Raw genomic sequence first — 21,951 nt, forward strand, 5'->3', positions numbered from 1 at the left:
ACTTAGCAGATATCCCAGTGGGGGGAAAAAGTCATTTTATTTAGATGAGGCACTTTCAATGTATGTGTTTGTGGTGGTGGTGGTGGTGGTGGTGGTGTGTGTGTGTGTGTGTGTGTTTGTGTGTGCGCGCGCACACATGTTCATGGGGCATAGTGGAGGTGGTGCAGGATAATAAATATTGTGAGGGTGAAGGAACACACCCCTGAGCTGGCAGGAGGGTGTAGCAGCAATGTACAGAGCCTAGGAGTAGAGTCCAGGGATGAGGAGGTTGGTTCAAGGCTGACTTGGAGGCTGAGGTGTCCCCTTCAGCACAAGAAGCCAAAGAAATTGGAGGAGCGAGGGGGTGGGCCCACAAGCATGGGCATTTGGTTCTTGTGGGTGATCTTGATCTGGAAGGGAAGGAGGCATGTTCAGAGACAGGACCTGGTCCCTTGGGGCTGGAGTAGTAGATATTTGGGGGAAAATCTGTGTTCAGAGGGGTTGCCAGGATCCTAGAGAGGCCATGGCAAGAAGGCCAGGGGCTAAGACATCAGGATATGGGAGGAATGGTACACAGGGGAACTTCAGGCATTGGGAAGGGTAGAGAAGCTATGGAATGGAGATTCAGGGTCCATGAAGCCTGAGGGTTCAGTTCTGAGCAGGCATAGGCAATACTCACTGTACAGGGTGTCTGCATCCAGGGTTCTCCATCAATTTGCATGGGGAGGGTTTTTGTGGTGCTGTGGGAGGCCAAGGCAGATTGGAGATTTCTTTACTGACCAAATACCAAAACTCTTTCTTGGCTTGATTTTGAGACCCTTTGTTACTGAGGAAGATCTCCTAGTACAGCTCCTCCCTACCATCCCCATGACCCTTCTCTCCTGGCCCCACTCCTTCCCTCAGAGCCCCTGGCCAGAGTTCTCCTTACTGGAAGGTGATTTCAGAGCACTTGGCCAGCCGATGTCCAGCATTCTTGAGCTTGGTATAAATCTGGCCCATCTCAATTGCACCCTCCAGCCCTACCACTTCCAGGCGTTTGTCGCTTAGGTCTGGAAGTGGGAAGCAAGGAGATAAGGTTTGCAGAAGCAGGGAGCCTCCAAAGGGAGCCACGCCTTCCCCTGGATCCTGCCCACTCAGTTCCCAAGGCTGCTTCTCTCACCTGGTACACAGGTTTTCAGGATATCAGGGTCAGTGATGACTTTAGCTGCGGCGCCCAAGGCCTGGTTGATCCCATGGATATCTCCATGGGGTTTCTTGGTATCACCCCAGAGATTAGAACCACCATGCATGCTAGGGATGTTCAGCACTGCGATGCCTTCTAGGGACAGGTTGCTCAGATCCAGTGGTTTCCCACAGATCTGAGAAGGGGAAAGCACAAATCCTCACCTCATGGCATAATCATGGATGTGACCCTCCCTCCACCAGGTGACAAACTGGGAAGGCCAGGTGTTGGAGGTTTGCAAAGGATGGCAGGAAATAAGCACTAGGATATTGAGAACCTGAGGAATTGGGATTTGACAGCTGGGAGGTCAAAGTACAGGTTCAAGAATAGGGGAAGTTTGTGAAGGTTCCTATGGAGGGGGAACTAAGGTATAAGAAGCTGAAAAGCATGTAGGATTGTGTCTCATCACACCCACCTCAACTGTTAAAGACTCCTCCAGCCTTTTGCATGTTGAGAAGATGGATTCAGAAGTGGCAAATTCGAAGTACCATAGCTTGTTCTTCATTCTGTATCAGCCCCAAAAGAAGGACCAATAGGGAGGGATAAGTTACACAAGTGATAGCAGAGGAGGGCTAAGAGACAGGGAAAGACATCAACCTCCTGGGGAGAGGATGGCCTTGGTTGAGCAGCTTCCTAGAGGTGCTACTGCCCATCTAAGTGCTCTGAGTCACACCTGGCTAGGGGCGCCTGAGTGGCTCAGTCAGTTAAGCACTCGACTTTGGCTCAAGTCATGATCTCTTTGAGCCCTGCGCTGGCCTCTGTGCAGACAGCTCAAAGCCTGGAGCCTGCTTTGGATTTTATGTCTCCCTCTCTCTCTGCTCCTCCCCCACTTGCACTCTTTCTGTTTATTTCTGTCTCAAAAATAAATAAGCATTAAAAAAGAAATTAAAAAAAAAAAAAACAACCCAAGGCCTGGGGCGCCTGGTTGGCTCAGTCAATTAAGTGTTTGACTTTGGCTTAGGTCATGATCTCACAGCTTGCACCCTCGCATTGGGCTCTGCTGCAGGCTCTGTGCTGACAGCTTAGAGCCTGGAGTCTGCTTCAGGTTCTGTGTCTCCCTCTCTCTTTGCTCCCCCTCCCCAGCTCATGCTCTGTCTCTCTCTCCTTTAAAAATAAATAAACATTAAAAGAAATGAAAAAAACAACAACAACTTGGCCATAACCTGGTTAGTGCCACTGTGTATGTCCACACCCACCCCCCTTTCCCTTACCTGCTGTTGAACTTCTCAGGATATTTCTCTCGCATGATGTGGAATCGATGAGCAATAGAGGCATCCTGGGGGAATTCAGGGCATGTAAGATCAGAGGCCTGTCTCCTCTCTCAAAACAGAATACTCTCTCTTTAGTTCCCCCATTTGGCAGCAGTATGTCCCATGTTCTTCTCTTAAAATTCACACCATTGTACCCCATCCCTCATTTCCCTGTGTCACAGCCCCCTTAACGTCTACCTTCTCTTTCTAACTAGCTCTAGCTTTTCCCTTCTTAATCCCTACTTCCACCCTAGCCCCCATACCCCACTCCACTGACCACACCAATGGAGAAGTAGTTATTGATGATTTGGAAGGGGACTGGGTCACTCTTTTCTTCAGTTTGTTGAGGTATCACCTCCACAGACCATCGATCCATATGCACCACCTTACTCATCTCTAGATCCTTGAGGATCTTCCCCAAATTCTGTCCTTCATATCCTAAGGATGGGGAAGAAGATAGGTTAGTACTGAGCCCTGGGTCTCAGAGGGCCCTCTTCTCAGCTCCCAGCCCCACAAATTCCCAGAGATCCTCTGCTCTAATTCTGCAGACCCTCCTAGCTCTAGCCAGTGAAAGGGCAGGTGCTTGGTCAGAGCTCCCATGGACCATTCTTTCTCTTTTTCTTTTTATGTAAGCTCTACACCCAATGTGGGGCTCAAACTCACAACCCTGAGACCAAGAGTCACATGCTCTCCTAAGTGAGCCAGCCAGATGTCCCTCCCACGGACTGATCTTAAGGTCAGCCCCTTGCTGGCCCTTTTCTCCATACTGTAGTAGAGAGTGAATTTTTACAATGTATATATGCATCTAACAGTAACACCAAAGATCATCTGAAAGATTAACAAAACAGCCAAGAAAATGCAAACCGCTGAAAAATATGAGTGATGAATAAGGATTCTCTTTCTCTTATGCTTCCTTTCCCTATTCTACCAGAGAGAACACAGTATGAAGAAGTGGTATTTAAACACTGTAATACTGGCACAGTGAATAGAATAAGAAGTTCAATACTAAAGAACAGAGTGCCCAGAAATAGACTTAAGTATATAAGGGAATTTAGGATATGAGGACATTTCAAAGACATGGGGAAAAAGATAGATTACTCAATTAAAAAAAAAAAGGGGGTGCCATATTGGGGCGCCTATGTGGCTCAGTCAATTGGGCGTCCAATGCTTGACTTCAGCTCAGGTCATGATCTTACAGTCATGGGATCGAGCCCCGTGTCAGGCTCCACACTGAGCTCGCACAGAGCCTGCTTGGGATTCTCTCTCTCCCTCTGCCCCCTCCCCCACTCTCTGTGTCTCTCTAAGATTAAAAAAAAAATGTGCCGGATATAGATGCACTCTTTATACCAAAATTAATTCAAGATAGGTTAAATAACTTATTAAAAAGATTTGTTTAATATTTATTTATTTTTGAGAGAGAGAGACAGAGTATAAGCAGGGCAGGGACAGAGAGAGAGGGCAACAATGAATTTGAAGCAGGTTCCAGACTCTGAGCTATCAGTGCAGAGGCTGACGCTGGGCTCAAACTCACAAATTGCGAGATCATGACGTGAGCCGAAGCCAGCTGCTCAACCAACTGAGCCCCCCAGGTGCCCCAAGATAGGTCAAATAATTTAAATGTAAAAAAACACTGCCTGGGTGATTCAGTTGGTTGAGCATCTGACTTTGGCTCTGGTCATGATCTCATGGTTCATAGGTTCAAGCTCTGTGTTGACAGCTCTGAGTCTGGAGCCTGCTTCAGATTCTGTATCTCCCTCTCTCTCTGCCCCTCCCCTGCTTGTGCTCTGTCCCTCAAAAATGAATAAACATTAAAAAAATTTTAATGTAAAACAATGAAGCAGAATTTGTACTAGCAGAAAGCATGAATGAATGTTTTTGTAATCTTTTAGTGGAAAAGGACTTCTAAAGCATAATAAAAAACAGGGAGCCAAAAAAGTCAGACTGGTAAATACAATTATATTAAAATATAAAACTACTATCGAAAAATAAAACTATTAAAAATAGTTTAATATTTTATTAAAATATAAAACTACTATTTTAATATTTATATTAAAATAAACACACACCTAAAAAAAGATACAAACTGGGGGAAAAATATCTACAGCACATATAACAGACTAACTTCCCCAACATTAAAAAAATGCTTATAAATGACTAACTCTAAAAAGTTAGTAGAAAATGGGCAAATAACACAAATAAGCCAATCACAGAAGAAATACAAATGACCAATATGTACATTAAAGGCGCTCAGTATTACTAATAATTAAAAAAACTGTTGGGGCGCCTGGGTGGCTTAGTTGGTTAAGCGTCCGACTTTCGCTTAGGTCATGATCTTACGGTTCGTGGGTTCGAGCTCTGTGTCGGGCTCTGTGCTGACTGCCAGCTCAGAGCCTGGAGCCTGTTTCAGTCTGTGACTCCCTCTCTCTCTGACCCTCCCCTGCTCACGCTGTCTCTCTCTCTCTGTCTCCTAGAAATAAATAAAACATTTTTTAAAAAATTGTTTAATGTTAATTTTGAGAGAGAGACAGAGTGTGGTTAATTTTGAGAGAGAGACAGAGTGTGAGCCGGGGAGGGGCAGAGAGAGAGGGAGACACAGAATCTGAAGCAGGCTCCAGGCTCTGAGCTAGCTGTCAGCACAGAGTCCGACGCGGGGCTCGAACCCACAAACCGTGAGATCATGACCTGAGCCGAAGTCGGACGCTTAACCGACTGAACCATCCAGGTGCCCCATCAGTATTTCTAACAATGAAAAGAGTAAATTAAAACAATTAGTTAACTTTTGTTGCCTATCAAATTGACAAAATATATAGAGACTGAGAAAACCAAGTGTAATGAAATTACAAATAAGCCAGCACTCTTATTTGCTGTTAGCTGGAGCATAAACTGATCTTTTATTTTTGGACGGCAATTTGGCAATTTTTATCAAAATGTTATCCAGTTTTATGAAAACAAATACTTTGATGCAGCAATTCCACTTTTAGGAATTTTCCTATAGAAACAAACACACATGTGACCAGAGATGTGTGTACAAGGGTATTTGCCGAGCTACTCTGTAAAACAGCAAAAAATTGGAAACAATCTAAATGCCCTTCAGCAGGGGAAGGTCATATAAGTTATGACAAATTCATGCCAAGAAGTAGCGTGTAGCTATTGAATATAGAATTTAATCTATATGTACTAACATGGAAAGATCCCAAGACATATTATTTAATGAGAAAAGAAGTCCCAGAGCAGTCCCTGTAGTATGATTCCATTCATGTTTGTTTAAAAGTTGTGTGTGTGTGAATGTGCATGCCTGCATATAAAAACAGGAAAATGAGTGCAAAAAAAGAAATAGTGGTTATCTATGGGGAGGTATATGGAATTTAGTGGGGAGTAGGAGGAGGAGACCTATATGTGAAAACTTATACATTTTACTTTTTAAAGTCTTTTACAATTAAAATGTACTGAGACACTATCTGTGTAAATTTTTATTTTTTAAATGTTTGTGTATTTATTTTTGAGAGAAAGAGAGAGAGTCAGAGCGAAAGGGAGACAGAGAATCCCAAGCAGGCTCCTCACCATCAGCTCACAGCTCCATGTGGGAGTCGAACTCACAAACTGCAAGATCATGACCTAAGCTGAAATCAGGAGTCTGACGCTTAACTGACTAAGCCACTCAGGTGCCCCTCATTTGTGTAACTTTTATAAAGAAAATAACAAGTAAAATGTAAAATGTTTATACTCTTTGACCTGGCAATTTTACCTCTAGAAATATTTCCTAGAGAAATTCTCACATCTGTGTGCAGACATAGATGTGTAAGGTATTCACTGCAGTATGATTTGTAATAAAAAAAAAAAATGGAACATTACCCAAATCTCTATCAACAGAAGACTGGTTACATAAATTATGACATATTCATGCAATGGAATGCTATTCAGTAATAAAAGAAATACATTGAAATATTGAAATATAACGATAACCAAGATAAACTGTTTAGTTGAAACAAAGAAGAAAAGCATCTTCAATAGAAAGATCTTTCTAAGTACATAGGAGTATGTGTCTAGAAAGAAAAACATGGAGCAAAAAATTCCAAAACTTTAGGAAGTAGATTACAGGGAACTCTCTTGGCATGTATATCTGAAATGTTTGAGTTGTTTTTTTTTTTTTTGCCACAATCATGTATTATTTTTGTAATCAGGAAAAAAAAAGATTAAAAAAAGTAAGTCTCTACTTCCTCACATTCCACTGATGGCTCAATTCACTGTAATTTGCCTTTCACGATGCCACCCTGCTGAAACTGTTTTGGCAAAGATTGCCAATAATTCCTGCCAAAACCAACAGTATATCTTTAGTTCTCATTTTTAACTCATGAAACTCCTCACTTGGCCTCTAAAATATCATTCTCTAAGCTACAGAGGACCCTCTCTGACTGTTTCTTCTTAGTGTCTGTGGCAGGCAGAATAATGGCCTCTCAAATATGTCTGAACCCTTTCTCTTTTTAAAGATTTTGTATATGTATATAGGTGTGTACGTATATATGTATGTATGTAATTGCTACATCCAGTGTGGGGCTTGAAACTACAACCCTGAGATCACCAGGCACCCCAAAGATTTCTACATTCGAATCTCTGGAATTTGTGAACATGTTGCCTTACATGACAAAAGAGGCTTTGGATTCTTTTTTTTTTTTTTTTAAGTAAGCTCTGCACCCAACATGGAGCTTGAACTCATGACCTGGAGATCAAGAATTGCATGCTCTAGCGGGATGCCTGGGTGACTCAGTTGGTTGAGTGTCCAGCTTTGGTGCAGGTCATGATCTCATGGTTTGTGAGTCTGAGCTCCATGTCAGTCTCTGTGCTGATAGCTCAGAGCCTGGAGCCTGCTTCAGATTCTGTGTCTCCATGTCTCTCTCTCTCTTTCTCTCCCTCTCTCTCTCTCTCAAAAATAAACATTAAAAAAAAATAAAAAAGAATTGCATGCTCTACCAACTGAGTCAGCCAGGTGCCCCTAAATTAAGGATTTTTAAATGGGGGACATTATCCTGGATTATCTGGGCAAGCCCAATATAATCACAGGGGTCCCTCTAAGTGAAAGAGGAAGGTGAGAAAGAAGACTCACGGAAAGGGATGTGACAATGGAGGCAGAGGTTGGAGCGATAACATTGCTGGTTGGAAGCTGGGCCATGAACCTAGGAATACAGGCAGCTTCTAGAAACTGGAAAAGTCAAAGCAAAGAATTCTCTCCTAGAGCCTCTAGAAAAAACACAGCCCTTGCCAACACCTTGATTCTAGTGCAGTGGGGCCTATTTTGGATTTCTGACCTCCAGAACTGTAAGACAATAAACTTTTGTTGTTTTAATCCACTATTTATTGCGATTTGTTACAGTAAAAATCATACACGAACACAGACTTCTTTAATAATGCAACTTCCTCTGCTTAACTGTTAAATAGGGTGTTTTACTAGGATCTTCCATCTTTGTCCATCTTCTCTTCTTACCTCTTTCCTTGGGTAACTCAACCACTCTCAGAATGTCAATGACTTACTAGGAACAGGTGACTCTCAACTGTGTATTTTCCTAACATCTATTTGTAACTACCCACCACACATCTCCATCTGGGTGCTCCACTGACACTTGAACTTAACACGACAAAGCTGAATTGATCTTCCTTAAACTGGTCCTCCTCCTGTATTCTCTATCTTAAATGGAATCTCATATGCTCAGTTCACAAACCTAGAAAATGTCCTAAGACTCCTCCATAACCCATTAATTACAAGTACTGTGGTGTCTACCTCATGAACTGCACTGCTCTTTCCTTTGCTTTAGTGTTCAGCATCTCTTGACTGGACTGTTGCAGTGTAGGTAATTTCCTGTTCTGATTCCTTCCTCCAATCCATCCTCCACAGAGCTCTCACTGTGGTACTCCTTTCATCTCTTCTTCAAATCTTATGATTTTTTTTCGATATCAACACAAATTTTCATTAGTGTTGTATTTACATCAGTATTTCATGATTTAGATTGAATTGGCAAAAACTTCTATGAGAGTCTCATTTGGAGAACACACAGTGAAGACTCCAAATATACGATTTCAGAGGGTCTAATATTGTAAGTAAAACCAAAGTTATATATTGAAGATTTAAAAACTCGTTTGGGACACCTGGCTGACTCAGTTGGCAGAACATGTGACTCTTTGTCTTGGGGTTGTAAGTTTCAGCTTCACAATGGGTGTAGAGATTGCTTGAAAATAAAATCTTTAAACATAAAGTAAAATAAAATATAAAATAAAAAAAAAAGCTGGCCCAAAAAACTGGTCATATAGTTTATATACAAGACTTAGATTATTATATGCAGTCAGAGAGGAGCACCTGGCTGGCTCAGTTAGAAGGGCATGGAACTCTTGATCTCGGGGTTGTGAGTTTGAGCTCCACATTGGGTGTAGAGATTGCTTAAATAATAAAACTTTAAAAAATAGAAATTAAAAAATAATATGCACTCAGAGATATTTTTACATTCTGAAATAATATTTTATATACACAGTAATTTTTATTATATATAGAGAGAATGTAATTTATATATATACCTATTTTCTCTTTGAGTTATATTTTTCATGAGTTCAAGTGTTCCCCATGGTTCAGGGTTTGTACTTTCAAATGCCTCAGTGGCTAGAAAGGTAAAGTTAATGACTGAATAGCGGGGAGCTAAAAAGTGATGAACTGAAGAAGATATGACCTCCTTAGAAATAACCAAAGTTAAAAAAATTTAAAACACTACAAGGCAAACAATGCAAAACAATATTAATTTCTGTGGGCTGTCTGCTCTTAATCTCTGGCAGAGTAAAATTAAAAACTCCTCAGCACAGCATTCAGGACCCTCCATAATCTGCACCCTATTCAACTCAGTCCTTCCCTTCCCCACTCCCCACCTTGCACTGTATGTCCCAGTCATAATCAGTGACTCACACTTTCCCTGATGCAGGCACTACCATGCTATTTGGTGGCTCTTCTGGTCTTACACAACTCCTTCCACCTCTAGAATACCTTTCACTCTCCTTAGCAGTTCCCTATTTCATAATCTTCAAGATCTCAGAGCTGGACCCTGAATCCAATAGCCTCAAACCAAGACACCTCAAACTCAACCTGCCCTACCCTGATTTCTTTATCTACCAATATCATCCCTCGAACTCTTTCTGTTTGAAGAGAAAAAGAGACTAGAAATCAGAGCCTATATTTAAGAGACTGTTGCAATTGACTTGGGAAGAAAAGATTATGAATGAATGACCTCTGATTAACTGGTTGATTGATTGATTGAATGAATCATGGCCAAGCTCTTTGCTGGCTCCATCACTAAGTGACTTAGCTCTTATATAACCTTTCTTATTCCCACATTATCCTTCCCTACCTCCATATTCCTTGATTCTCTGAGCCCTGAAATTGGTTGGGAGAAACAGAAGGATATATTTAGGTATACAGAGAAGGGGACTGTCACCTTTGACCCTTCTAGGTTCATACTGTGGTCCTTGCTTCTTCCAAAGCTTTCTTCGTTTGGGACAATCCACTTTGGTAACCACCCATCTGTGCCTCTCTTCTTCCCCAACCCTCTTTCTATAGCAGATGCCTAGACACCTTCTCCATGTGCCTTTTCCTTCCTACCCAACCCCCTCTATCTTTCAGGAAAACAATTTCTAATCACTTACCTCCTCCCCATCTTAGGCAACGAGCCAGATCATTTCCAGTGCCCAGGGGCAACACGGCAACAGGAGGCACAACTGGCAAGTTAGCTTTGTCTAGGGAGGCAGGTCAAGAGATGGATGGAGGGAGTTAGCTCTTGAAGGCCAATGTCCCAGTCCCCTTCCCAGAGCCTCTCCCTGCACTGACCTATGGTCTCTAGAATCCAGCCTACTGTGCCATCTCCACCACACACCAAAATCCGGTAACCAGGAACATCTCTGAAGAATCTGAGCCTGAAATAAAAGGGAAGAGAAAAGATAAGGAAGGACAATAGGACCAAGGCTACCAACTCCTGGACAGGCAGATTACTTCTTATCTTTCATTCTTTATGACCCCGTTTCCCTTTGTCAAAAAACTTGTTTCTATTAAGGGCACAGAAAAAAATACAATGGGGAAAGTTATAGCCAATCTCAAGTGGTTAGGGAGAAACTGGTTATCTTTTTTGGGTTTTTTTAAACATTTTTTTTAATGTTATCGCTTCTCAGCCTTTTGGCTAAGATCAAGTGTAGTAAAAATTTTTAATGTCTCTTTTGAGAGAGAGATAGAGAGCAAGCAGAGGAGGAGTAGAGAGAGAGGGAGACAGAAAATCTCAAGCAGGCTCTGTGCTGTCAGTGCAAAGCCCAATGCGGGGCTCGAACCCACGAACTATGAAATCATGACCTGAGCCAAAACCAAGGATTGGATGCCTAACCAACTGAGCCACCCAGGTGCCCCTGTATATTTTGAGAGCAAAGCAAAGAATAACCAGAGAACTCAGAGATGGGGGATACCCAGTGGTGCTAGTAAAGGCAGCATTCTGAAATCTGGTTTCTTGAGGTCCCCTAACCCTACCAACATGTACTCTTTTCTGCTCTCCCCCAACTTACACAAGCAGACACACACAAACACTGTGATACAGCCCCTAACCAATACTCACCCTGGTTCAGGACCATCTTTTAGGAGGTTGAACACCTGTCGAGGATTTAGTAGATATTGGAATTTCCAAAGCACTCTGTGTGAGGGAAAAAGGAAAGTTCATGGCAAGAGATGGTTATTCTGTACCCTACCCTCTTGATATCCTCTTCAAGTACGTCCCCTCCATATACACAGAATTCCCAACCTCTATCGGTCCTCCTTCCCCATCTTAGAAGACCCAGTATATCTCTTCTCACCTCTCCCCCTGCTTCCCACCACTCTTAGGATTCACAAAGACCAGAAGTGGGTGGGTGTTAGAAACAGGGTCAATCTGCATTTGGGAAAAAACAAGGATAAGGAAAACAGGATTTTGTCAGTTAAGATAGGCCCTGGAGCAGAAGGCTGGCCTTCCCCCAAGATGCTTCCCTCTCCCCTACCATGGTGGGGCTTCTGGAGAACAGGCACCATTCCCCAGGTTTCCCACTTAATTTCCTCCCATGAAGGCTCCAGCCAAGAAAAACCCACCCCCAACTTGTACCCGTAAAGCCTCAAAGGTGTTCAAACTGAAATCATCCGTGGTCTTCTGGGTTGCTTTGCTAATTTTACGCTCCTGTCCAGAGGCCTAGAAAGGGAGAGAAGCAAAGGGAAGGAAAACTGGATTGTGTGTGAATCCCTAAACAGATGAGAATGTGACTTGAATCCTAAAAGTATAGGCTCTCTGCTCTATATGGCATGGTGTGTGTGTGTGTGTGTGTGTGTGTGTGTGTGTGTGTGTGTGTGTTTAATCAGGGAAGCACCCCTCCTGTCCCCTCTTACGCACTGCCCAAGGGTCTCACCAGGACACTGGGATAGATGGAAGATGGAGGCAAGATGTGATCCCGGAGCAGCCCACAGTCACACTCATGACCCATGCTTTGCAGGCAGTCATCATGAATCTGAAAGACAAGGTGGGCATGCAGACATCATGAAGGGAACCCTATCATCTCTCAGTTTGAGGGTCTAGTACTGAAAAGACAATGGTGGCTGTCAGGAAGACGCAGTCAGGGAAGCCAGTGTAGAAAGGGCAGTTTAGGAAGGGGCCCCAAAGCATAGGCTGGGCGACAGCTCCCAAACTGACCTCTAGGTGGCACCACACACAATGCAGTCCGACTAGACTGTGGTAAATGCGGATCTTTTTCTGACAGCGGTCGCATCGGCCAGACTCACAGCCTCCTCTCACCCACACATGTGATTGGACCTTGGGGAGAAAGGCAATCCCTTGTCTGAGAGAGTCTGAGCAGAGACTGGTGGAAGGGCTGAGGGCAGTAACTGGCCAAGGGCTAGGGTCAGGGCCAGGATGCAGGTGGTAATGTGGGGTGGGAGAGGGGAGGCAGTATGGATCACTCACACCAATGTCCTTCCGGGACTTGGCATAGGTGCTGACTTCACAAGGCAAGGCCTTCATGGCACACTGGTCATGAACGACGTATTTACAGACTGAGCAAGAAGGAAGAAGGTCAGAGCCTTAGCTGCAGCCCCTCCCCCTGTTTCCTCCTTACCTGGGTATAAGGCGGGATCATTTGTTGAAACAAGACATATAAGCCCTTGCTGTGAAAGTGTGGTAGAGAATTAAAGTTTGAGGTGGGGGCTCACGTCCAAGACCTGTGCCTTTTGCTCACTCTTCCCCATAAAAGAGCAATTGCTACCACAAGCCTACCTCCACTCCTTCCATAGGCCAGGAGCTCAGCTGGGAGATGCAAAGGAGGCCCAAATTTAATAATAATAATAATAATAATAATAAGGGACGCCTGGGTGGCTCAGTCGGTTAAGCCACCGACTTTGGCTCAGGTCATGATCTCACGGTTCGTGGGTTCAAGCCCCGCATCGGGCTCTGTGCTGACAGCCAGCTCAGAGCCAGGAGCCTGCTTCAGATTCTGTATCTCCCTCTCTCTGATCCTCCCCTGCTCACACTGTCTCTCTCTCTCTCAGAAATAAATTTTTTAAAAATTAAAAAATAATAATAATAGTTAATTTTTACTGTAGACTCAATAGTATGTACTATTGAGTACATACCTTGTGAATTACTTTTCATGCACCAACTTATGTAATGCTCGCAATTACCTCATTTTCAGTTTAAAACCTCATTTTAAATTGAGGCTTAAAGAAGTTATGTGACTATGTTGTACACCTTAAACTAATGTAACATTGTGTCAACTATATTTCAAGAAAGAAAGAAAGAAAGAGAAAAAAAGGAAGGAAGGAAAGAAAGGAAGAAAGAAAGGAAGGAAGAAAGAAAAAGAAAACAAAGAAAGAACGAAGGAAGAAAGGAAGGAAGGGAAAGTGTGTGGCTTTCCCACATAACTAGTCAATGGCAGAACCCAGGATTCAAATCCAACTCTAAGTTCAAAACACCATGTCCCGCAGACAGCTGGGGTGCTCCTCTGCTCCCACACTCCAAGGCCCCATCACTCACGGTTGCAGCTCAACCCCTGTTTTCCAAGACCAATGCTCGACTCGCACAGGTTGCAGTAGACTGGTCGGGGGAATCTCTTGGGTCTCCACATGTGCTGTCCATTGTCCTTCAGAGTCTGGGAGGGCACAGCATATGCTAGGGAGTGTCTAAGCCCTTAGAGGGACAGTCTCTGGCAAACACACCCCAAAACAGCTATCCTACCTGTCCTCACACATCTCTCCTACTCACCATCTCCAGACCCAGTAGCACTAGCAGTGGCACGGTGGTGGCCCCAGCCCGGAGCCACTCAGCTAGGGAGACAGAGCCGCTACCATCATAGTCAATCTCTTTCATCATCTCCTGAAGAATCTGAGCAGAGAATGGAGGGGACTTTTGGTGTGAATGGCCTCTCTGATCTGACACCTCTCCACTGCCCCCTAGCACATCCAGCCCATGGCCATCCTAGCCCAGAGAACCTGGCTGCCTGTCAGAATGGGGTAAGATATATGTAGGAGTCATCAGGGAGAAGGAAGGACATTAAGGTAAAACTGCCTTACCGGCCTCAGCTCAGACACATCCCAATCCAGGTATTCAGCTACTCGCATCATCTGTATGATGATTCTGTCCACTTCCTGGGGGCCAAAAGGTAAGAGCCACAGCCATATCCCACCTCATTACCACCATTCAAACTCTTCTCTGAAATCAGGGTTCCTGGGTTCCACCCCGAGAGCCACCTCTCATTCTCAGGTGTCTCTGCCAAGTAAATGAGGGTCTATGTGTTTTGGTATGTTTGTAAGGCAGCCCCCAATTCATGTCTCTAGCCTCTACTTTTAGGAGGCAGGAGCTGGGGACCCACTCCCAAATTTAGTCCTGGAGGACTTGACTTCTCCCTCTAGCTTCCTCTGCTTCTTAAGGATCTTGGAAGAGTTGGGACAGGAGGGCACAGACAAATGGACACATACTCCCTTGGCCAGCATACAGGTCCCCCAACTCACTGAGCTGTCCAGGATCCCATTTCTGTCCGTGTCGTACAGCTTGAAGGTGACTGTGGGGTGTTTTAGGGGGGCCAGGGTCAGTTTGTGAGGGATACCCCAAAAATTCATAACAGAATACAGGGGTAATAAAGACATGGGAGAGATCTTTCAGATGAAGAGCCCAGAGCCTGGTGCTGGGACTGAGAAAGGAGACAAAAAGGGAGGGGAAACAGGCCTGGATTCCACTCTTGGTGAATCTAACAGGGGAGACAGTACATACCTCCCATAACCCAAGAACACCCCAGGCCACCCACATTAAAACATATAGGACATGGGAACTGGGATAACAATGGTGGATGGCATTAAGTATAAGGAGTCTAGGGGAACAGAGGAAATGGGTCCATTCTCTGGTCCCATCTTTGCCTGGCCCTGTCAGCCCTTAGGAATCCTGAAAAAATGGGAGAAAGAAGGCTGGGGAACACCTCCTCTCCCCTCTCCTTTCTTCCACTCTTCCAGTCCAGGATGGCAACTCACATTCTAGCTTGTCTTCTGGCCGGCCACCCTCCAGAAGGGAAAAGTAGCAGGAGACATCACTGAGACATACCACATCTGGTTACAGAAAGTACAGCAGATTTGAGGTTGGGGTCCCCTCCACTCTAGCTCTTCTCTTTGTCTTTGTTTGTTCCAACTCTTCCCTTTAACTTTCCTCCCTCCAGCTCCCAGACCAGCATGACTGTCCTCTACCTCTCTTCCCCAACTCTGCCCCCAACATATGATTCAGTTCAACTCTCACCCCAAAACCCATACTAATTTGACTTTTCTTCTGGAAGCCCAGCCCAGTCCAGTCCCACCTATATGATCATACCATTTTTCACAGTGTCTTCTAAGTAGTGGCCTGTCTTGAAGGATTGAAACAGTGCCAGGCTTAGGCGATTGGGAACATTATCTACTTCCAGATAGACTTTCAAAAATTGCTGGAATCCCTCGTATCCAATGGCCTATGATGAGAACAAGAATTACCCTAGGGAGTGTGCAGGATTGGACTGAAGAATAAGGAGTAGTGAGGACAGAGACAATAAGTTATAGAGCTAAGAAGCATCCAAGGCAGCGGTATAGTTTCTTCTCAAGGCTGAGTGCTGAATCAGAATCTCTTGCTTTGTCCTATAGCAATAGCCATAGTAACATTGGATGCTGGGGTATCTAGAGGGAGGATAGCAAGAGATGGGTTCAGAATAATCCCTTGAAGTTGAGGATCCTAGTGGGATAGCAAAATCAAAGACAGGAGGGGCTGGTCAAGGAGAGGATTTCCCAGATGCCACTCACATCTCCTTGGAGATATTCAGCCATTTCACCATCCTCAAAGAGCTTTAGGACATCACTGACCTTTTGGGTGGAGTCTAGGGTGTGAAGAGGATGAAAGAAGAACATTAGTTTGGTTTGGCTCTCCTGCCCTCTGCCAGAGTCCCACCCAGACATCCAACAGGAAATAAAGAGTCAAGTGAGATAAAGAGAGAAGACAGAAACAGAATTCCAAGAAACAGAAATGAAGAGAGAAATACTGAGAAAATAACATTTCAGATGTTCCAGATGTGGTACCTCTCTTTACATCTCTTCTCTGAGACTTGGGGCAGGCAGTCAAGGTTCAGAGAAGGCGGGTGGATAGCTGAGACCGGAAATGTCTCCCCATCTCTCTCTCCCCCCTTTCCCATGCCAATGGCTGGCTTTAGGCTGCTGGGGAAACTAGAGGAGGTGGGGATGAGGAGCAGAGATTCTCTGGGGTAAGGCTGCTGAACTTGAGGACTGAAAGGAAGACTCACATTCCATGTACTTCTGCAGCTGGGCAAAATCACTGGGGCTTATTTGGCCCGTCTCCTTGGCCATCTTTCTTTTATCCTTAAGGAGGGCCACAAAGGTGGCTTGGTAATGCTGCCTGGACCTCTGCTTCCAAGGGTCAGTCTGGAGGGAGATGACAAGAGTATGCGGTGGTAAGAGCCAGCTGTCTTCCTGTCTTTGCTTCTGTCTGCTCCATTCGTTCTCCACTCCTACATTTCTCTTCTTTCCTTTTCTGAGTCCCTCCCCAGCCTCTTGCTTTCCCTGTGTACCTCTCCCGTGTGTCTGTTTCTCCCTTACAGAGTCTGTCCTATGTCTCTGTTTCTCTGACTCATCTCTGACTCTCTCCCCTCCGTTTCTGCATCCCTCTCCAGCTCTCTGATTTCTCCCCCAATCTGTCTCAGTTCATCTCCGACTCTCCCCACACGCTCATTATCCTCCCACCCACACCTCCCCAACTCCCACCCCCACCCCATCCCGGCTTTCCCAGTCTTTGTAGCTCTCTGTGGGTGTGTCCCTCTCTCTTGCTGGTTTCTACCTTTTCTCCCACTACCCCCAGTCTTCGCAGTCTCTCCCGAGCCAGCGCTCTCTCCCATCTCTCATCCCGCAGTCCTAGCTCTTCTGCCTTTCGGGTGGTTCTACTAGGGTCTGTGGCACGCCTCCCCGGCCACGATCCCATCTTGCTCCGCCTCCGGGCCTCGGTCCTCAGCCCTGCTCAGCCACCCACTTCCCGAACCACCCACGCCCCTCAACGACCTCTAGCGCTTTTGACGCGCGACACAGAACTGGCTCTGGCCGGGTCCCGGCCGTGGCCCCGCCTACGTCCTGCAGAGCTCCACTGTGGAAGGGCGGGGACCCCAGGCGGGCGCGAGATTGGGAGGAGGTAGGGGAAGAAATCTCTGAGCATCTATTCGTCTGGCTTCGCAGTTCTAGGAGGGTTGAGCTGAGTGCAGGAGTCTCAGATTCAGTGTTTTCTTTACACCTTGCTAGATTAGCAGTGTTTAGGGAGCCCTAACTTTTAGCTGTGGGACCCAGGGACCATCACGTGGATCATGCTGACCACTGACTCAGGGGCCAAGTCGCAGAGGGCAACTGGGCTTGAGGATTCAATAACAGCAATAACAGTTATATCTTACATTAGTATAGGAGTCAGGCAAAACTAGGATTAGCCATATCTGGGTCCCATCCTTAGCTCTGGACACTGCTGTGTGATTTGGACAAATTATATCTGTAAAATGGGATGAATGATACCTATGTGTCACAGTTGTGAGTATTAAGGTAAATCCTGTGTGAAATGTACCCAGTGTAACACCTGCATATAGAAGGTCTCCAAAAATGGTAGTCATTACTGTATTAATAGCTATAATCAAATCCCATGCGAGAAGAAATTACTGGTAGAGCCATTCCACACATGAAGAAATGAGCTTGAAGACGTTGGGACTTCCCAAGGCAGGTGGTAAGTGGAGGAGTCAAAGCTCTATCCCAAGAGCCACACGACGGGGCCTCTGCCTGCCCCTGTCCTCCTCGTGTTCTACTCTTCCCTCCACACACTGCCTTCTACTCTTACTGCCCTCCTTTCTGTTCCTTAAGCCAAGTTCTTCCCTGCTCAAGGCCATGAGACTTCTTGTTCTCTCTGCCTAGGACACCCTTCCCCTTCTTGGCAGAGCAGACTTCTTTGCCGAGGCAGAAATATCAGCTCCTTCAAGAGACCTTCCCTGATCATTCTCTCCTAAAGTAGCCCCCCTTCTTTGCACAGCACTCTCCTTTGTTCCCTTTATAGCACTTATCGCAAATGGAAATTATCTTGCTAATTTATTTGTTCTTTGTCTACTGTTTGTCTTCTCCTACCAAAGTGTAAATTCGACACGGGCAGGAACTTGTCAGGGTTGTTCACCACTATATCCCCAATACCTTGAACGGCACTCAGTATGTTGTAGGTGCTCCATATTGGTTGTACAAATAGTGTAAAGTTAGGAGCCATATGTTGGAAATATTAGTCCAAATATGGTTCATTGGGATTCCGTAGCATCCGTCCTGACAGGGGAATATGAAACAATTTGGAACACATATAGGAGGTGCTAAGTAGATGTTTGTTAAATGAGTGAATCATGCTAAAAAGCACTTATTGTGGCTCTCCACCTAGGGCTCCTGCCTCCCCTCTGCCCACTTACTGAGGGTTTGTTGGGTAAGGCTCGAGGAGGCAGTTAGGGCCTACAAGAATTTCCTTTCTGATTGTGCAAGAATCTTCTCTGCAGCCTCTGCCCTTGGGCCATCTCTGGTGTTCCTGTCTATGTAGTATACCATTCCTGTTCTGGGGGTCCCTGGGAACATTAAGAAGGGAGTTCTGGGACACTTACATTCTGGAGAAAAGGACTCCACCCACCTGGCTCTTTTCAATGACTATAATCCAACTTCTATTGCCAACAGATCTAATGAATACATAATAGTCTTAGGGCTAATTGGGCCTGTATGGCTTAATTAGCCTCTCTGATTACACTTAGGGATTCTTAGATGGCTCCAAGATTCTAGGAAATGAAATCTGAGAGAGAAAGTGACAAGGAGAGAGCAAAGGAGGGACGATGAACAGGAGAGATGGCATGTCTCTCTTCTCACAATGACCCTTCCTAGCCCCCCGGAGACCTTACATGTAATTTAGAGTAGAGTTTAAGAGAATGGATGTTTTAATTAGACAGGCATGGATTAGAATCCTAGCTCTTAGGTGAGTTATTTCATCTTCCTGAACCTGTTTCCTCATTGGTAAAATGGGTACATAGAGAAATCAGTCACAGCCTGGAGATTAAGTAAGATAATACATGCAATATACTTAGCAAACGGTAGGGTACAGAGGAAGAACTCAGAAAATGTTAGTTATTCTTGTTGTTGTTGTTGTTGTTGTTGTTATACAAGGGTGGTACACAGAGAAACACATCTGGAGATTAGGAAACATGATGTCTTTGACACAGGAAGGCATAAATTCTAAGGACCCTAGCAGTAGTGAAGCCCAGTTGTACACTTGCCCCTGTTATACCATCTCAGGCACAGACATGTAGTGTTAGAATACTGCACTTTGCCTTGGGAGGGTAAGGAGGTGGCGAGAAACTAGACTGTCAGGGTCCAAGGATACCTCTGGGCTGGGACCTTGGACATAAGGGCTCCTGGTATCTTTTCAGTTGTGCTCTTGACTTCTCTCACTGAAAGTCTGGCTGCCCGAGTTGCTGAGCTGCAATAAACTACAAGATCCTGGACCCTAGAGAGCTGAAACAAACCCAATTTTGTCCTCCCTGCTCCATACCAACCCTGAGGCTATAACCTGGACTAGTCTAGGCGAATGCCAGGGCTGGGAGGGTGGGGTGGGTCTGCTGCCCGCCTGCCAGCTCTTTGTGACTCACCCTTCCCTTCCCTACCCTGGCTTCCCTGCCCACCCCTACCAACCTGGGGTGAGAAAGTAAGTTGACTTGGAGGCAGAGAATCCTAGAACATCTTCAGAACTGAGAGGTACCAACTCTCACATTTTACAGATCAGGAAACTGAAGCCCAGTCAGAGAGCCACTCTCTCAGGGTTACATCCAGACTCTAGATGTCCATTAAATCTCAGTGCCTCTGTTTTCTAGATCTTATTTTAAACAGTACACACTAAAATCGCTGGTAACCAAGAGGCACATACGATTTCCAAGGCCAGTGCGAACATTAAAGTTTCCTTTTTCACGTCAACATTCATCACTCCCATTTCAAGTCATATACAGATTTACCATTACTGAAGAATGAGCTATGCCCCTAGAACATTCAGGCTGACCCAGCAAGGAACCCCAAACGGCAAGCCCAGGCATGATTACCTGGACTTCTGAATTCCTTAACCACACCAGGGCCTGCGTCCCCCTCCTCTTTCCCAGGACTGAGGGAGGGTCTGTTATTTCCTGCCCATCCCTGCTACTAGTCAGTGCGCCCGCCCCCCTCCCCGCCCCCAAGGAATCATTTGGCTTGAAGTTTCAAAATTCGGTAAGCCTCCACAAAACTTGCAGGTGGGAGTGTTGCCTGATTAAGGGGTGGGGTGTGTGTGTGTGTGTGTGTGTGTGTGTGTGCGCGCGCGCGCGCGCCCATGTGTCAGTGTGCAGTACAGGAGGAAGTTACGATGTTGGCATGGTTGGGGGATGTGGGCTCGTACGTTCGGAGGCGGAGGAGATGCCCAGTAATAATTTCTTCCTCACTAAGACTTATTCCCCCCCTTCCCTCCCCCCCTCCCCCAATTTAAAGGTGAAACGTGGGATTCAGATCCAGGTAGTTTCAGAAACTTCCCGGTGACAGGTGTGGAAAGGACGGGGTGGGAAGTTGGTGACCAGGAGGCCAAACAAGAACCCTTCTGCACCCATGCAGTGCTGTGAAGGTTCCAAAACGGGCTTTGCTTCCACTCGGGTCCCCAGGAGCCGAGCTTCACCATCCCTCCGAGTGAGCTGGAGGGGTGGAGGGGAAGGTCTGGGGGAGACGCTGCCTACTGGGCTCTAGCCCATCCTCCCGGTGCCCCCCGGGTCCTGGCGCAAACCCTTCTAGTTACCCGCTCCAGCTGTCAGGCTTCCTCCTTCTCGGCCCAGCAGCCCTACCCCAGCCCAAACGGCGGCCCCTCCCGCGGCCCCCGCCCCCTCCTGCTCCGGGTGGGAGGGAGGGAGGCGCGGGGGGCTCGCGGGGTCTCTACCTTGCCTGCGGAGGGCGCGCGGTGGGAGCCGGAGCGCGGCGCGGGAGCTGGAGCCCGAGCTGGGCTGGAGGGGACGGACCAGGCAGGCGCGGCCGCCGCGAGGCCGCCCCGTTCCTGACGACACAGCTGCCCGCCCCCGACCCCGGCCGGCCCGCCTGCGCCCAATACCTGCGCCCCCAACTCCGGGAACTCCAGTCTGGCGAGGCCTCTGTTTCCAGTTCGCCGAGCCCGATCCTCCCACCTCCCCAATATCTGTAGGGCTCTGGTCTGCGCCACTTTCTTCCACAGCCTGCGCTTCTCATCTTACCGCCTCGAGACGGCTCGTTTTCTATACATCTTCCCTTCTTGTAATCATTCATAACCTCTCCCCTCATCCCAAACCTGGGCAGCCAAGATAGGGGGCGGGACTGACGATGGCACACCTAGGCAACGTCTAACCCTCTCCCAATTGCTGCCATTTGGGGACTTCCCTTCCCAACTCTTTTCCATCCACCATTGACCGAATTCATACTCAGAAGATCCCACAGTAGCAAGCCCAGAGTCCCAGACTCTACATCCTGACACACAAACGCCTCCCTCCTCCCATGGGCTCTGCACTGGTTAACAGTATTCAAGGCCTACTTTGCCTCTAGTTTCCTCCCCTCCCTAAAACCCAAACCCCAGATGGCTCAGACTTGTTTTCCCCAATGTAAGTACACCTCCTTCTCTCAAGACTCAAGGCCTTCCCTTAATTCTGGGGTGGTTTAGGTGCACTCTGGTCTGTGTCTGCTCTTTCTCCATGCTCTAAACCTCCCATTTTACCTGCTGGCCTTGGCAGGTGGGGTAGAAGGCCCTGGCCAAACGAAAGGGTGAGAGAAGATCTTTTCAGCTCCTCCTGTCTGGAAACTGCTCTGAAGTTGTTAAGGCTCTTGGGGCAGCATGGATGATGGTGAGGCTGGTACTGCAAGGGAGATAGGCAGAGGCCTAAGACTTACTG

At 46.2% G+C, this 21,951-nt stretch overlaps 1 protein-coding gene and 1 pseudogene across 3 annotated transcripts; one reads left to right on the forward strand and one right to left on the reverse strand.

Annotated features, from left to right (window-relative positions):
* Nucleotides 1-2: 2 nt before the first annotated feature.
* On the reverse strand, nt 3-21,951 carry DGKA (diacylglycerol kinase alpha). Of its 3 annotated transcripts, none has more exons than XM_039216842.1 (24): nt 21,777-21,951; nt 16,276-16,414; nt 15,782-15,855; nt 15,324-15,456; nt 14,993-15,067; nt 14,480-14,529; nt 14,042-14,116; nt 13,734-13,853; nt 13,506-13,620; nt 12,441-12,529; nt 12,171-12,290; nt 11,890-11,988; nt 11,592-11,675; nt 11,311-11,384; nt 11,076-11,150; nt 10,307-10,392; nt 10,126-10,215; nt 2,729-2,889; nt 2,413-2,477; nt 1,617-1,707; nt 1,139-1,337; nt 908-1,028; nt 659-719; nt 3-389 (listed from the first exon to the last, which is right to left on the reverse strand). In XM_039216842.1, exons 2-24 carry the CDS (start codon nt 16,337-16,339, stop codon nt 306-308), a joined length of 2,205 nt encoding a protein of 734 aa, XP_039072773.1. In that variant the 5' UTR covers nt 16,340-16,414; nt 21,777-21,951; the 3' UTR covers nt 3-305. The 3 variants fall into 3 exon arrangements, with proteins under 3 accessions (XP_039072773.1, XP_039072774.1, XP_039072771.1); XM_039216843.1 differs by lacking the exon at nt 21,777-21,951 and adding an exon at nt 20,976-21,039; XM_039216840.1 differs by lacking the exon at nt 21,777-21,951 and adding an exon at nt 16,827-17,036.
* On the forward strand, nt 10,633-10,798 carry LOC120219967 (annotated as a pseudogene).

Source organism: Hyaena hyaena, unplaced genomic scaffold, assembly GCF_003009895.1.
Source record: "Hyaena hyaena isolate Hyena2069 unplaced genomic scaffold, ASM300989v1 scaffold_655, whole genome shotgun sequence".
NCBI lineage: Eukaryota > Metazoa > Chordata > Mammalia > Carnivora > Hyaenidae > Hyaena > Hyaena hyaena.

Excerpts from the sequence above, each read along its gene's own strand:
- DGKA (XM_039216840.1), bottom strand. The coding sequence starts at position 16,967 with ATGGGATCGTGGCCGGGGAGGCGTGCCACAGACCCTAGTAGAACCACC. Across the intron at positions 11,385-11,591 it reads ACACCTTTGAGGCTTTACGG|ATTGACCCTGTTTCTAACAC; the intron begins GTACAAGTTGGG and ends TCCCAAATGCAG. Across the intron at positions 1,029-1,138 it reads CCTGAAAACCTGTGTACCAG|ACCTAAGCGACAAACGCCTG; the intron begins GTGAGAGAAGCA and ends TCCCACTTCCAG.